General features: G+C 28.9%; 2 protein-coding genes across 2 annotated transcripts; one reads left to right on the forward strand and one right to left on the reverse strand.

Annotated features, from left to right (window-relative positions):
• Positions 1–8,243: 8,243 nt before the first annotated feature.
• On the reverse strand, positions 8,244–9,386 carry LOC108459449 (thioredoxin X, chloroplastic). The gene is made up of 2 exons (XM_017758816.2): positions 8,851–9,386; positions 8,244–8,707 (listed from the first exon to the last, which is right to left on the reverse strand). Exons 1-2 carry the CDS (start codon positions 9,193–9,195, stop codon positions 8,501–8,503), a joined length of 552 nt encoding a protein of 183 aa, XP_017614305.1. The 5' UTR covers positions 9,196–9,386; the 3' UTR covers positions 8,244–8,500.
• Positions 9,387–15,473: 6,087 nt separating this feature from the next.
• On the forward strand, positions 15,474–17,331 carry LOC108458562 (serine/threonine-protein phosphatase 7 long form homolog). The gene is made up of 4 exons (XM_017757978.1): positions 15,474–15,527; positions 15,618–16,327; positions 16,405–16,486; positions 16,570–17,331. Exons 1-4 carry the CDS (start codon positions 15,474–15,476, stop codon positions 17,329–17,331), a joined length of 1,608 nt encoding a protein of 535 aa, XP_017613467.1.
• The last annotated feature ends 301 nt before the right edge of the window (positions 17,332–17,632 follow it).

Raw genomic sequence — 17,632 nt, forward strand, 5'->3', positions numbered from 1 at the left:
TTCATTTTTTAAATTTTTATTAATATATACATTTTGACATAAGTATTCGTCAAGAAATTTTTGTTTGGGTCGATAGAAAAATTTTAAAAAATTAAAGACTACAATTAAAATTTTGTATCCAAATAGCTTAAAATTGAATTATTAATTTTAAAAAGGACTAAAAGGAAATTAGACCATTTAACCAAGGAAGACCATTGAGTACACCAATAAGCACTAGAGACATGTAAAAATTATTTTAAGAAACTAAATATATCAAAATCGATCACATAAATTACACAAATCTGATCATATACAAACATATCAAAATTTTAATTTTACATTAATCCTAAAATGTAAATGGAAAAGAGTCAAAAGTTGACATTAGCTTGTTTTTATGGTGTTTACAATTTTGTTATTTCAGTAATTTTAAATTAAAGAAGAGTTGATGTTAATTAAAGAAAATTTATGGTAAAAGCATTATGGAGGCCCTTGTATTAAAAGTTGGATTGCATATTATATCTCTCTTATCAAAAAATAAGTAAATTAGTCCTTATACATTAGATAAAAATGTAAATTAGCCTTTTTTGTTGAAATTTGATTCATTTGTCCTATTAAAAATTGGCATGACTGACAAAATAAATATATAGTGACATGTGGCATGTCATGTGTACCTTATGGTGATGTATATGGACTAGTTTTTAACCGTAAAAATGGATTAAATTTTTAATAGACTGATAGCAAGATAAATTCATATTTTGAATATATTTATTTCTGGCTAATTATCGGATAAATGCTATTAAATTTGAGTTTTTCTTATCAGGAATGAAGTTGGTGTTGAATTCAAACTCTTACAAAAAAAGGCTAAATTGGAACAAAAAGCAAAGAGGAGGGCTTGATTGAAAGATTGAAGATTCAAAAAGTGGGTGGATAAAGATTGAAGGAATTTTTATATTGTTACAACTCTCTAATTAGTTTAAATTTAATCTCTAGTTTAAATTTAATTTTTAAATTTTGAATTATTTAATGATAATATTTAGAATTATTTAGTGATAATATTTAGTAAAATTCTAGCTAAATTTTAGCACTAAAAGTGTTGATTCGTGCCTCATACTCTATTATGCCATTTCAACTCTTTTTCTTTTACTTTCAACTTTTTGATTAATTGCCTTCCAAGGCCCTTTCTCTTTTCATTTTTCACAATTCCACTTGAATCATTTACTGTCAAGTATGATTCTTTCCTTGATTAACTAAACTCTTTATAACCTTAGCCTGGTTATCACTTCGACAAAGTAATTATGAGATATGAACCCATACTAAATACTTTGTTATCTCTCCGGTATATAGGATAGTACAAGTTCATCCCTCAAAGTTGATTCGATTTCAATTCAAAAACCGTGCGTTGGGTTGGAATCGTTTGGCGTACAATTGGGAAGTTGAGTCGGCGGTGTTGTATGCAAAATCCCGCGAACAAATTGGCGTGTTCAATTGGAAAAAAGCTAGTTGGATTCCGTTAAGGGAGATAATTATTAGATTTAAATGACCCACGCGGTTGAGGCCGTTAATTCGAGTTGGGCTTTTCAGACTGCAAGGCTATCGAAGTCTTAAATTGGTCAATTTATAGGTGATACCGAGATTGACCACGAGAGGAAGAGTTGGCGGTTTGAGAGATCCTCGATTGCTATAACCAGCTTATCGCTTGGAAGTAAAAATTTGTTTCAATGATTGAAATATTGGAGTACACCGAGACTAAGGCTAAGCTTAAAAATATTTTGTTTACCCATTTATTTTATTTCTTTATTTTATTATCTTAATCAATTTAAACTCCCAATTTTTAATTTTTTTCAACATTTCTATGCACAGGTCGTGGACAAGAGAGTGACTGTGATAGTGATTCTGGTTGCGGAAAAAGGCAAAATTAGATAGCTAGTCCTTGTGGATTCGACCTTACTACTCTATACTGCTATTACTGTTACTTGTCATAGGAATTTATATTTGCTGGTTTTGACGCCCATCATAAACTGACCGATTTGCTTTTTGATATAACATATAGGGACTAATTTGCTCATTTATTGAGTAAAATGATAAAGTGCAATCTAACTCCTAATTTTGAGCATAGTTTGTTATCATGTTTCAATTATAGCAAAAAATGTTAAGTTCAATGGCGAGACACATTGCATTTCTGATAAGAGAATGCACATTCAAATTTTGGAGATGACATTATTGAGAGAGATAATCACAAATTCCAAACATAGACCATAAAACTAATATATAGAATAAAAAATTATATTTGGATTATTTGTATTCATAATTTCTAATGATATGCTTTGAAATTTAAATTTAGAAAGATATATTATTACTTAATTATTTTATTTGTGTTGTAATTTAATGCCATCATATATTATTTTATCGATCTCAAATTACCTCATGTTATATAGTTATCATAATTATTAAGTTAAGATTTAAATTATTTGCATAAATTAATAATATGTAAAAATATTTAAATAATATATCTTCACTTATAAGTAAAGATTAAAACTTTTGATGATATTCATTTGATAAAGGTTCAAATCGTATACGTCCATTCCTACCCCAATATTATATAAAAGATAAAAAAAATAACATTATTTAATATAATTTAATTTTTTGTAATTATTATATTCCATAAAATAATTATTATATATAATTGGAGTATCTATTTATTTATGCTTTGTAGATTTTATTTTTAAACTATATTTTAATTATATTTTTCATGTTGGGTTACTTGGGTAGATTTTATCTTAGATTGTATTTTAATTATATTTTTGGGTTTGTATCACTTTAGATTTTATTCCCATTAACATTATTTATTTTTAGGAATTGATTAGAAATATTTAGAGGGTTGGAAAATTATATATATTTTTTAAATTCTCCTTTTTATTTTATTAAAATATATTTATAGATTTATTAGCATAGATATTAAAATATAATAACTTTAATATAATTATAAGGTAAATTTATTTATAATTAATGGTTGAAAATCCGAGCGAAATCGGGTGTAAAATTACTAGTAATAATACAAATTTATTAAATAAGTAAAGTTTTTTGGAAAAAAATAAAGTTTTATGCAATTTCATCCTTAAAAGCCGCTACAATTTGAGGCTATGCTTTTCTACATTCAAACAAACTCTTACACATTAATTTATTGTCAATCATAATTAAAAATATATATATCTTATCAAAATTAAAATTACTCAATAATTTATACTTAATAAGGGAAAATATTTGGTACACTGCCAGTAGAGTTTTTAAACTCCATAAGCAAAGGTGGAGTGACATGTGTCCTATACAGTCATAATAAAATATTAAAAAATAAATATTTTATAAAAGAAACATGATAAGTATTTGCCATACTAGCACTGTATATTTTTCTTTTTTCATAAGCAATTTTAAAATTTTGATGCGTCTCTTTTTTGGGTCAATATTTGGTAATTTGATAGTGTATCTTTTTATCATTTCACAAATAATTTTAAAAATTGGTATGTCTATTTTTAAAATATATATTTTAAGTAATTTACTATACTCCTATAAGATACTTGAAAAACCTCTAAGTTCACTTGTAAAGTTTAAAAACTTCACTAGCAATGTATATAGTATTTTCTCCTCTTTTTCAATATTTTACTATACTTCTATAAGACACTTGGCAACCCTTTGACCTTATTTGTAGAGTCTATAAACTCCATTAATAGTATACTAAATAAATTCCTTCAATAAAATATTAAAATATATATTTTAAAAAAATTGAATTTTTAAATTTATTTGTGGAATAGAAAAGAAATCTGTTAAATATACCCAAAAATAATTAAAATCATGTAGGCAATGAGTAGTTTGTATTGAGAATTTACAATAATTAAAATAAACTAAATTTAAACATTGACGAGTTCCATTGTTAATATAAATAAATAAATGTAACATCAAAATCTAATTAATTAATGACAATAAAACCATAAATTCGTACAATAAGAACATATATATTCGGATGGAAAATTGGAATAATTTATATTTAAAATAACATTAAATTTATATAAAGAACAAAGGTACCAGACAATATAATAGACAAAAAAGGAAGATGATTGGTTATTTAATCCAAATAAGCCAAATTTAATATTATTTTTTAGAAAAAAAAATGCATGTGTCCAAATTAAAAAACCTTAAAAATCTCTTCTTTTTTTTCAATTTGCCATTTTGTTGTTTGGGCTAGGCTTGGTAGTACTCATTGGGTTCTTGTTTTTATTTTATATGCAATTTTATAATAATGTTTGATGTATTTTATTTAGTGCAATAAAATGTCAGGATATATTTTTTACATTATATAAATAATTGAGAAAAATAAAATATGATTAAAGGTTTTAAATTTTTAGACCTATAATTACAATAATCATTCAAACATGCTATATATATATATATATATATATATAATTATAAATAATTACATTCAAATTCAATTATTGAGTGACTTTCTTAACACATTATAAAAGAAAAAAAAAGAGAGATACCATTGTTTGTATTTAAGTTTATTCAATCAGTTTATTTTTATTTTGCATTTGATGAAAGAGATTATAAGCATTACTAACACTAGAAATTATATAAATGCGTGCATATGTATGGAAACCTCTATTTAGATTATAAGTAAGCGTTTAAAAATAACATATAATAAATAATGAAATATAAGATTTGAAACTAATAATAATAACAATACATCTGTAATATGTACAAAATTAACATAAGAAATTTGCTTAAATTGTGAATAAAAGGAAATCTAAATAAGTGAATACATCAAATTAAAAATATTAAATCCACTCCAATTGCTTATAATAGTATTATAATTTTTTAAGTTAGTATTAACTTGACTTATGACGTCAACTTAATCGACAATATTATCAATTTATACAAATAATGTGGGTGAAACAGTTTGTGTAATAACCTTGAAATGGTTAAAATTTTCAAAATAAAAGTTCAGTTGAAGTGATAAAAAAAAAGATTTTATCAATGTTGATATCATGGGTCCAAATCCTAACATTTCTAACTTTTTCATTTATTTTCTATAAAAAAAAGGCAAAAGTATCTTCATAATAATATAACTTATTTAAAATATATAAGATTATTTTAATAAATTTTTGACTGAGTTAATATTGAATTAACTCGTGCACTAATCTAGTCACACACTTAAATAATAGCATAGATGCTATGCCAATACTTGCATAAAAAGTATCTTAAATATTATGCAATGAATTTGTTTTTCCAAAGAGAAATTTTCATTGATATAAAAATTAAGGAAAGGGAATCATAAGGATCCTAATGCATATGAAATTAAACTCACGAAATGCATATAAAAGAAATTATATAAATGCTTAACTAAAGTTAAAGTCGTACTGAAAACACATCCAGCCTTTAAAAAGATTTTCAAAAAGAACCCAAGCATCATTTCTATTAGAAAAAATGAATAAGTTCAAATTTGAAAATTTATCATTTGACTCAAAGCTTTTTGAAAAAAATTTATAAGTAACTTCAATCATAATAAAAATTTACTCAATAGCTTTCGTAAAGATGATTTACCTTTTGGTAAGCTTTCTTACTACATGTCCTTCATCTGATATCCATTTCCCTTCATAGTTCTTTATTTTGTGGATTTTGTTCCATCTTTAATGGTTGATAATAGTGTTATCAAAAACTATGTTTGTCTCACCTAGTTGAATCCACTTGATTCTTGATCTCTGTTTGTTTAAGGAGATTTTCACCTTAATTTTCATCCTCGGATTTCCAAACTTATTACTTTATTCTTTAAAACATGGCTTAGCATTCTTTAATTTTCATTGGAATTTGTCCATTCTCATTCCAAATGTATGTTGGTTCTATGCTCTCAAAGCTATAAGCTCACTCTCCTCTTCTAATAGCCACTTAGCTTTGAACCTGAATAATTTCTTCCTTCTTCGGGTTCTTTTGTGAAGTGCTACAACTATTGGACTATGATCTGGCCATAGTCAACTTCATTGTACATTAATAAAGGCTCTGTCTAATTTTTCTTGTATCTTCTCGATTTCTACCCTTAGATTTGGCCACGTAAAACCACCCCTATAATATTCATAAAGGATTGGCACCAATCAATCCTTGCACTAATTTCCCTCCCTTTGGACTTTTTTTTTTCTGAGGATCTAACAATGTTTAAATCCCATTATACAGATCCAGGGTTGGTCAGAGTCCACCTGAGCTTTTGAGATCTTAATCCATACTTCTTTTCCCTTGTCATCTTGTTATAATAAGCTACCATGAATGAATAAGAATCTCCATCTTTTACTACCCCAGTTGATCTATGAATCAGTATAGTTCTTCGAAAAACTGATGACCTTGAGATTCACATCCTGTTTTCACCATAGAACCCATTGATGAACCTTAAATCTGTTCTTAAGCACTTCTAGTCTTTTCCTCTTCTGTTTTAAGAAAATAACAGTTGGTCCATAGCCAATTGATCTCCTTTAAGGCTCGAACAACTGTTTGGTTGTCCAAGACCACAAAATTTCCATGATAACAAAACTCATCTCATGAAAAATCCAAGAAGAAACAAGGAAAACTATGGATTACCTTAAGATCCCAGCTCATTTCTCATTATAACTCCGATCTTCAAATTAAAGAATTCACTGCTGCCGGAGCCATGTGATACTCGTGACTAAGCCAAGAAGATGAAGGTTGCACAAGTGTGAGAATCCCCAAATCGATTGAGAGAGAAACTACTAGCAAATGCTAGATTAGCTAGGGAAGCCCTACACATGCAAACGACAGAGCAGATGAAAATCACCTGTAATTACCTTCGACCCACCAACTTTGCAATCATTGGCCTTTTTCTTGGTGTTGGTTTTGCTAATCAGGTTTTGCTAATCAGGAAAGACTATCTTGCTCTTCCGCTATACACTTGCAATGATTAAAGGGGCTTTGAACATTGGTTCCCAAATAGCCATTAGCAATGCCAGTGAAGCTGCCCAAGACAATAGATAACTAGGGATTGCAATTGGAGTGGAGTGATGACGGGGATTGTCTCATTTACTTCTGCCCCAAGTTTGCATAGATGTCACAAACATCCACATCCGGAGATGTTGGTAATATCCAGAACCACTGCATCTCACTTCTTGTATTAATAACTTTTCAATTTCATATTATAAAAAATCATATATTATTAACTAACTAATGAATATAATTTCAATATATATAGTTTTCTAGTATAGGTATAATATATAGTGTATAAATACTTATTTATGTACCTATGATTTATATATTTAATGAATATATAAAAGAAAATAACAAATTACATAGAATGTCATGAAGGGTAAAGTAGTAATTTAGAAGTCAGACGAAGTAAAGTGAAGCAAGCATTTATCACAAATCACAACTGCCTCACTCCATTAAGCGCATCCACTTTTTTTTTAAATTAAATCTCCATTCAGAGAAATCGATGCATAATCCGTGTAGCTGTTTGGGTTTTCTATGGATCACCCATGGAAGAACAACTTCCAACCAAAAGATATAGTCTTACAGCACTTCAATAGCATTAATGTCATCATATTTTATAGGCCTACTAAAGCACCACATGAACACAATACTTAAAAGGCAAATAAAACACGAGACAGACAAATGATAAGCAAATACGCAATACAAATATATGAGCAAGCTCAAAAGCTATATAACCTAAATCATTAACACGTCAAATGAAAAAAATTCTTACTAAACCCTTATTGCTGGCCATTAATCAAAATTACATATAGACTACATACTTTCCTTCTATAGTTCCATATAGAAGAAATTATCACCTATCATTATTTTTTTTCTAAGATGTATTAGTAAATAGAAGTAACTTTGAATCAATTATGATTCAGTGATAATGTATGGTAAACAGTACCATGAGCAAAAACATTATTAACTGAAAAATAAATCTATTCAAGTGGGACAAGACCATCCTATGTTACTGATACTTGAAGATCAATGTATCAATGATTGAATAAGCATCAAATACAGGTGCACGGCACAAATATTATAAGAAAAATAAGAAGTCCCCATAACATAGAATTTAATCAAACCATGAATAGAGGTAAATAACTTCTTTTTTGGTTTTCATGGAAACTTACTATGATCATATCTACACTAATAGAACATGTTTCAAACAGGAGGTTTTTTTTTTTTTCAATACATTACATTTAAACAGAAGAGGGAAAGGGTTCATAAGGATCGTACTGTGAATATCTTGTTAACCTTTGAAGCTATATATATAAGTTGCCAACTACATGAGAGTTTTATTAAGAACAGAAAAACAAAGAATACAAGAGCGGAATCTAATATCAGTATTTCTATTTTCAGAAAAGATAAAAAAAAATGGAGCAACATAGCATTCAATTTACTCATTTATACTCCAAGAAATTAATTTCAGGTACTTTATAGCTTGAAGATTATACAAGAAAAATTAAATACGCAAATCCCAAATAGGGCAAAAAAGAGACTGCTAGGCAACAGAAATTGTCTCCAAGAGAGAATCAACATACTCTTTAAGCTTGGCCTTTGTAATCGCACCTTCTCTCCTGCTTTCTGCCACTTCTTGCCCATCTTTGAACAAGATCAAGGTCGGCAATCCGTAAACTTTGTATTCATCAATCAGTTGTGGATTCGCATCATGATCTATTTTCACAACTTCTAATTTATCTCCGTATTCCTAAATTTGAACCAAAAAAGAAAAAGCTATAAGCAACTAGAAATGGATAATCAATTCGTTGATAATCAATCATTAAACAAGTTAAAGCTCTTAATTAAAGGAACAAATAACTAATTAGATGAAAAAAGAAAAAAGACAGCTACCTGAGCGATGGATTCCATGGCGGGAGAGATTAATCGGCAAGGTCCACACCAAGTGGCGACGAACTCGACGAGAACCGGACGGTTGGATTCCAACACCGTACTTTGAAACTCGCTCTCTTTAATTTCCCTAACGCCAGCACCGCACCGTACCGAGAATTTAGGAACCGATGAGGAAGTGAACGGCCGTGGGAGCTGGAGATGGTTCCGTCGGAAACCGTTGACCGAAGGAGTGGAAGAGAATCTTGCGGCGGCGGAATAGACCTTGGATGGGGAAGCGATTGTGCGAACCGGAGGGAGGGGTGACCGGACCACCATAGACGATGAACTTGAGAGAAGTGTGTCCATTTTTTTACGGCTGTTGATGAAGAGTGTGGATTGAGGAAGGATAAAATTGAGAGATCACAATATTTTCTTTTATTTTAAAAAAATAATTTTATTTTTTTATAAATAGTTTTTTATGTGATGGAGAAATTGGAGGTTGTATGATCTATTTCCAGCTTGACTGGAACCACAACGGAACAACCTTTTAGTTTGACATTATCAACTATTTATCCCTCAAACTTTACGCAAAAAATCCTTTTAACCCTTTATTTACTTTTTCTCTTTTCAGTTTTGAATTTATATTTTTATCAAATCATCTCATAATAAATAAAAATTTAACTTTTTAAAAAAATTCATGACTTGGCATATACATGTATTGCCACATGGATGTCACGTAATTATTTAATTAACTTTTAAATTTTAAAAATTTAAAAAATTAAAAGCATTAAAATTATTAAAGATATATAAATACTTTTTAAAATTTTTGAAAATTAATTAAATATTGACATTTCATTCAAGTGTATGCCACACCAATAAAATAAAAAATGTTAAACTTTTCTAATCTGTTTTAGGGTGATTTGATAAGAAAAATGCAATTTTAAAAATTAAAAGGGACAAAAACTTAAATTGAGGGCTAAAATAATCTTTTTTTTTAAGTTAGAGGGCTAAAAAAATCATTATACCTTTTAGTTTTCATTGAAAGGTTTCTCACGTGAACGCCACGTGATTGATACCGACTCTTCTTTATCTATATATATTCATAAAAAAAATAATTATTACAAGAATGTTAAATTCATTTTACTATTTTTTTCATAAAAAAATTCTATTAAAGTAGAGAAAAATACAAGGGTTGAGAGAGATGCACAATAAGGTTCCATCCAGCCAAGAAAACGAAATGGAGTTAAAAAAAGGGAAAAGTACCATAAAACTCTCTATATTATATTTTGATTTTCATTTTAGTCCTTATATTGAAAAATTTGAGTAAATTAGCTCTTATATGTTAAGGTGTGTGAGTAATATAGCCGTCCTTTAAAATTTGTTGTTTATATGTAAGTCATAATAACAAAGTTAACTCTCAATTTTCACATATTTATTCAATTTGACTTCTACTTTTTTATTGAAAGTAAATTAGAATTTTTAAAACTAATAAGGCTAAAGGATCAAAAATACCTTAGTAAAAATTTAAAAGAAATCAACTAAACCCTTTTAAAATTTAAAATTATTTAAAATCATAAAATTATAAACAAAATTTATAAAATTTTAAAGTTATAAAGTTTTCATCAAAAATAAAAATATTGGCCCATTGTTATAAGATTTTTTTAAAAAATTATCCTCTATTTTTTATTGGGTTGGTATTGTTATCTTTTAATAAAATTTTATAATTTTATAACTTTTAAAGGGTTTAATTGATTTTTTAATTGTTACTAAGGTCTTTTGACCCTTTTGCCTTATTAGTTTCAAAAGAATTAATTTACTTCCAATAAAAGAGTAGGGGTTAAATTGAATAAATTTGTAAGAGCTAAACTTGGTATTATACCTTATATATAAACACGAAATTTTAATGGAGAGGCTATTTTGTTTACTAATCTAATGTATAAGGATTAATTTATCTATTTTTTCAGAGAAAAGACTAAATATAATACAGAAGTTTTTTATGTTATTTTTTTCAGTTAAAAACACGTAAACTTAAATACGAATTAAAAACATTTAGGGAAGACATGAATATCAAGAATGACCATGTTGAGCAAGAAAAGAATCCTCCAAGGCAGCAAAATTCTATCTACGAGCTAAAACCTTTCTCACATAACACAAATCAAACCCACACTAAAAGCATCTCAAGTCACTCACTTTTACTACTGATCCATTTTGAGATTTCTTTTAAAGTTGTTTAAACTATTTAATCTTTTTTTAACTATAAAATTATTTAAAGTCATAAATATTTTTATAAAAAATTATTTTAAAGTTTTTAATTTTTAATTTTTCACAATTGAATTAGTATTTGATTAACTCGTGACACCATATTAAAGATTTTATAAGTTATATAAATAAAGCCTATATACGTATAACATATCATAACTTTGTAAGAATTTGACTAAATTGTATCGGACATTTTAAAATTATCATTCATATTCTAAAGTAATTTTAAAATTTAAAATATTTTAATTGAGTCCTCAATATATTGATATCACATCAATCAAGTTCCTCCTTTAATCTATCTGTCAATTTAAGCGTTGAATGCAGATTAAGATCAAACGTGAAATATATTTAAAATACATTGATAAAATTGTGAATATATATACTTACCAAATCAACAACTAAAATTTAATGTATTAAAAAAGACAGTGTAAGATAATACAAAAACTCTGCAACAAAACTTTTTTGCCACATTCTGGTGGATGTCTTCCTATTTTTAGAAAGAATTTTCTGACACTTAAAGAAGATCAAGAGTTTGTTGTCTCTTTCCTTTTATTTTTCTTTTCTTCTGATGCCTTTTCTTTTAAATTTATTGTCGTATTTTCATGGCCTGTGACAACAACATTTTCAATGAAGATCAAGGGGATCAAAGTAAGAAATATAAAGGATGATTTGGTAGGTCTTGATTTGGACTCAAACTTGGGCAGGTAAATGAACCAATGAAATGACTTTAGTTGGTAAAGTCGTTTCAAATAAAGAACTAGAGTTAGGATCGATCTTGTAACACCCCTCACTTGATTCGAGTAAAAGATGATTTATTTAAACATTAAACTCACCACTTAAACATGTTCTTGTTTCACTATATCCGTGGTAACTTATAGCACAAAATATTGTCATTCACACATAAATTACATTTTCTTTTACTAATAAATCCAAGTACATGCCAAACTAAAGTCCAATATATATACCAAAGGGCTTGAACTTGAAACTTGAGGAGTGATGTGATTCGAATTAAAGTAGTAATCCTCTATTCTTCTTAAAACTTATCTATCACCTACACGTTTAAAACAAACGTGTTAGGCTACATGAATAGCTTAGCAAGTACTCAATTGAATTCAATATTACCTTATATATATATATATATATATATAATTTAATTTAATTAATTTTAATAATATTTATTCATACAATTTCTTTCATTGATATACTTAATCTTTTAATTTATTTCAAAATATAAAATCATTTAAATTAACTTTATAACTTATAGTTTTTTTTTACTTTAACACATATAGTCACCGATCAACTTTCACATTCACATATCGAATCTTTTCTCATATCACAAATATAACATAAACACTTAATGCACATCTATTACCGAAACACATATATCACTATAACATTTTTACTTTCACAATCACTTTTGCAGTTCTTAATGAATCTCAGAGGAGTTCAATAATTTCTATACATTGCAAAGATCCAAGCCAAACATGAACTCTTGGCCTATAATGAGAACTCCAGTAAACAAATCACATAACCTAATACTTCTCTCCTAATCCCCTCCGAACCCCTATGTCACTAACCCAGTTCCCATCTGAACCCTCAGCCCCTCTCAACTCCAAAATCATTTCATCATCATATATCATATTTTCTCTGAATTCGCTAAGACATTTATTCACATATCACTTCCATATAACATATTTGATATATGACACATATATAATTTTATATCATATTACTTATTCACTTTGAATCACATAAAAACAATCAATATATTTTTATTTCACATATTTACAATTCATTAAAATACAAACATAACATATATTCACAACACTTAGCATTTTAGATTTCAATTCACTATCATTAATCACTTTACTTTCTTATCATACTTCACTTAAATATTTTTATTTCACTATTTTAGCGCACTTAGTAGTTTTTTTTTGAATTTTTTACAATTTAGTCCCTAAATTCATGAAAATTCAATATTTACTTTATAACATTTTAATATCGTTATTCACTTCATTTAAACCTTTAATCACAATATTTATTTCACATATAAAATTTTAAAATCTTTACAATTTAATCCTCTCTATAGTAATTTCACTATTCTACATCTATTCACTCATCAATCAATGACAAATAAATAACTTTTCGCTTCTTATAATTTAATCCTTAATTTCATAAAGTTCACTAATTACTAAATTATCACTTTATCATTTCTTACATTACTAACACACCTTTAATTACATATTCACTATAGAATTCAATATACATATTCAATAATCTTAATCATATCTTATTTAATTATTTCATATTAAAATTTAAATACTTAAATATTCAAATTAAAATAAACTAACTTGAATTCAATTAAGTACTTGTCTATTTCTTCACTTGAAATTAACATTTCTCCTCACTTTCCCAAACTTTCATCATCATTTAAGTTGTTTCCATGATTGAAATACACGAGGAGATGAAATTAAGCTATTATTTTAAGGAAGAACTCAAGAAAAATGCATGAGAGCTTTTCCTTTCATCATCACTTTCTTTCTTTTACTCTCTCTATTTCCTTCCTTTCTTTCCGTTTTATTTTTTGCTGCCCCAAGCTGCTACTGTTCAACCTTCCAATTGTGTAGGAAATTCTACACTTTATTTTTATTTTTTAAATTTAGTCCATTTATTCCATCATCCAATCAAATTTCAACACTTTTCAACCTTAATTTTCATAAATTTTAACCCCCCAAATATTGATTAAAAATGAAAAATTGCATTTAGGTCCTCTATAAATATAGGAAAATTGCACTTTAATCCCTATGTTTTTCACTTTATTTAATTTAGTCCCTATCTCAATTTTCCATTTCCACATCTCAATCCATATCCCTATCACGTTCATAAAAAAATGTTTATTCAATTTCACCTCCTTTCCAAAATGGTCAATTTACATTTTAATCCTTCAATTTTAAAAAAATTACAATTAATCATTACTAAATTTCATCATCCATGCTCTCTCCAAATACTTAATTCACCTTTGAAATACTTACCCTTTGTCAATGACTAAAATTTTGGGTATTACAAATCTTCTATATTTTGAATAACGCATGGTTGGTGGAGGATTCCTATGAAGTGCATGAAATGGAAAAGAATGTTTTGAATTTTGTGTTCAAGACAAAAAAAAAAATAAAAAATGACAAGTTAAAAGTCCTCAGGAATGTCCTGGATGACCACCTTATGCTGAAGGAATGGTCTAGGAATGGGGTTTTGGAGGATGTGGATGTTGCTACAACTGAATTCTAGGTACAAATTCATAACATCCCACTTTAACAACACACAAGAGAAAACTTGGAGAAAATTAATCAAGTGATTTACAGAGTTTCTACTGTTGACTTTAAAGTAAACCAAAATGGATGCTACTAGAAAGAGTTCATTCAATTACAAGCTATTGTGAAGGTGAAAAAGCGGGTTTTTTACAAATATGGTATAAAAAAATTTATTATATACGAAAATAGGTTATCAGATAGATTATTTACGAAAATGGGTTACTTTTTTTTAGTCGCGCCTACTTGACAGGCACGACATATTATTTTATTAATAAATTTTTTTCTAATATATTATTATTATTATTATTATTATTATATTTTAAAAAAAATTCGGGTTAAAAACGGGTCGCCACATGTGGCACCTGATGCAGGGGCGCCACACCTACAGGCGTGTAGTCATTTCATGACCCTCCCCAGTGACTTGTCATCTCAAATTGGGGAGGGATGAAATTTAATTGTAGAAAAACAATAATGGTTGTGCAATAAAATTATTTTTTAGTAGTGTATTAGTGTATTGTGATTTTTTTGATAACGTATTTTAGTGATTTTATTGTATTATGATTTTTAGAAATATATTTTTTAAGAAAATAATTTTATAGTTATTTTGTGTTAGTAATTAATAATTATAAGTTGTTAGTGTTTATAGTTTAGTGTTTTATGATTTTTTAATGTAATTTTTATATAATGTAAATTTATATTATTATTTATTTATTTGATAATTTTTATTGATTAATTAAAATTTTGATTAAATTTGTTGTTATATAATTTTATAGGTTGCGTGAAAGAAACTACTTAGGTATGTTTCAATTTCAATTATTTTTAATTCATATGTTTTTAATCTTTAGATAATTTATATTTATTTTTATTATATGTAAATGATTGGGAATTATAAAATTAATTTTAAAATGGTTGTGCAATAAAATTATTTTTTAGTAGTGTATTAGTGTATTGTGATTTTTTGATAATGTATTTTTAAAAAAATGATTAGGTTATATTATTTATTTGATAATTTTATTGATTGATTAAAATTTTGATTAAATTTGTTGTTATATAATTTTAATTGCAGATTTGTGACAAATGGATTCATTGATTGATAGTACTAATCACATATCAAGTAGCATTAATGAGATGGTAATGAAATTTTTATTTGATATTCACATTACATTATTTGTTGAATGAAATTATATTGTATTAACTATTTCGTTAATATAATAATGTCAGGTCGAGTACCGCGCATTGAAGGGCCGTATTCATAGTGTAGGGTTTCAGCCGAATGAATGCCTAATACCGTTCTTAGAGTTAGCCGGGTTCGGATCAGCAGCATTAATCTGGACTTTTAATCTACGATATGACTTGATTTCTGCCTTAGTCGAGCGATGGCGTCCGGAGACCCACACATATCATTTGTCGTGCGGGGAGTGCACAATCACTCTAGAGGACGTTGCACTACAGCTGGGGCTCCCCATCGATGGGAACGCGGTCACGGGCGTAAGTTTGATCTCTAGGCCTGCTCGCCTTTGCTATGACTTATTTGGACGCTCGCCAAGTGAGGGAAAATTTCAAACCTTGAAGTTTTCATGGCTAAAGGCCAATTTTGAATATTTGCCTAGTACTGCCACTAAATTGGAGGTTATGCATGCAGCGCGAGCTTATATTATGCACCTTATAGGAGGTGTACTCATGTTGGATACACACGGCAGCGAAGTCCACTTGATGCACTTACTGCTGCTATCTAATTTGCATAACACGCGTTTATACAGTTGGGGGTCCGCAGTGTTAGCCATTTTGTACCGCGAACTTTGTCAGACGACAGATCCCTCTGCGGTTGACATAAGTGGATGCCTCATACTGTTGCAGTCGTGGGCGCTTTATCGGATGCCATTCTTGGCATTCATTAGTCATCAATCATATATATTTCCACTCGTTAACAGGTGATGAATCTTTACGCGTTACAACAATTAATTGTCTCTTTTTCGGATTATATTGTTCCAACAATTTATTTTCATAGATGGAGCACGAATCCGGGTATCGGGAGGTCATACACGGTTCTGATATACCGTCTGATGATTGAGAATCATTCTGGAGAGGGAGTAAGTTTTTTTAATATTATTTTTATTTTATTATTTTATCTCACTTAACCCGCGTTAATATAAAAATATTATGAACTGTGCAGTTCATTTGGATGCCATATTCTGTTCCTGAAGTTACAGCTATTATTCCATCGTATGCCCACGTCCACTCACACCTATGGTGCATTAGCGCACCCCTTATCCATTTTCATACAGTGGAGTGGTATCATGGCAATCGAGTACTCCGACAATTCAGTTGTATACAATATATCCCGACACAGCTAGTAAGATTGGATGTACAGCTACATGGCATGAATAGGAGGGGGAGGCATGGAACTGATTGGGGAGATGAGCATTCAGAATATATTACGATGTGGAACAATCGGTTTAGTAGGGTACTTCAGATGGATCGTTGTTTGGATTTGCAGCCCTCGCCACAGTACCTACAGTGGCACTATGAGAAGGGGAAACCATTTTTATTTGGTGGGCGATCGATGGTAGTCCCCCCTCATACGACACGGATTGGGCAACATCTTCCAAATCCGCATCATGCACCAGCTCTGGAGGTAGACCCAGAGCCAGAACCGGAGCCAGAGCCGGAGCTACACTCCGAGAGCAGCTCATATCCACCATCATACTCTGCTCCTCCAGAGCCGTATCCATCGCCATTCTCTTCTCCCCCCGGCCCATATCCAGCGCCGTTCTCTACTCCCCCTGGCTCGAGTTCATCAGTGGCATTTGAGTCGTTCTCTACACCCATACATATGGATGAAGAGAACGTTGATCACCGTAGTCACCCACAACGTGAACGTCGAGCTCCACGAAGATATACCCCTAGAACCACACCATCAAACCATCACTTTTAAGGGGTTTTGTATTGTAAATTACTTTATTTTTTATGTAAATTACTTTATTTTTATGTAAATTATTTTTTTGCATTATATTTTTCAATTTTTTTATTTGGCATTTTATTATCAGATTTGAGTGCGAATTTTGGAATTGCTTAGTTGAAATACATAATACAAATAAAAAAAAAAGAATGATTATCCAGTTTGGTAGTTTCAAAGTACTTAAAAATTAAAAAGACAATACTTTTTCTTTCAACATGCAATAAGCAACATGTAATGAACAACATCTTAATTTCTATCCGATCGCGATGATTGTCCA

Source organism: Gossypium arboreum, chromosome 4, assembly GCF_025698485.1.
Source record: "Gossypium arboreum isolate Shixiya-1 chromosome 4, ASM2569848v2, whole genome shotgun sequence".
Taxonomy (NCBI): domain Eukaryota; kingdom Viridiplantae; phylum Streptophyta; class Magnoliopsida; order Malvales; family Malvaceae; genus Gossypium; species Gossypium arboreum.

What these genes read in the sequence shown, in the direction of transcription:
- LOC108459449 (XM_017758816.2), bottom strand. Translation starts at nt 9,195, where the DNA reads ATGGACACACTTCTCTCAAGTTCATCGTCTATGGTGGTCCGGTCACCC. An exon ending in CCATGGAATCCATCGCTCAG is followed by an intron (nt 8,708 to 8,850) that starts GTAGCTGTCTTT and finishes GTTCAAATTTAG; the next exon opens with GAATACGGAGATAAATTAGA.
- LOC108458562 (XM_017757978.1), top strand. Translation starts at nt 15,474, where the DNA reads ATGGATTCATTGATTGATAGTACTAATCACATATCAAGTAGCATTAAT. An exon ending in CAAGTAGCATTAATGAGATG is followed by an intron (nt 15,528 to 15,617) that starts GTAATGAAATTT and finishes TAATAATGTCAG; the next exon opens with GTCGAGTACCGCGCATTGAA. An exon ending in ATATTTCCACTCGTTAACAG is followed by an intron (nt 16,328 to 16,404) that starts GTGATGAATCTT and finishes TTATTTTCATAG; the next exon opens with ATGGAGCACGAATCCGGGTA.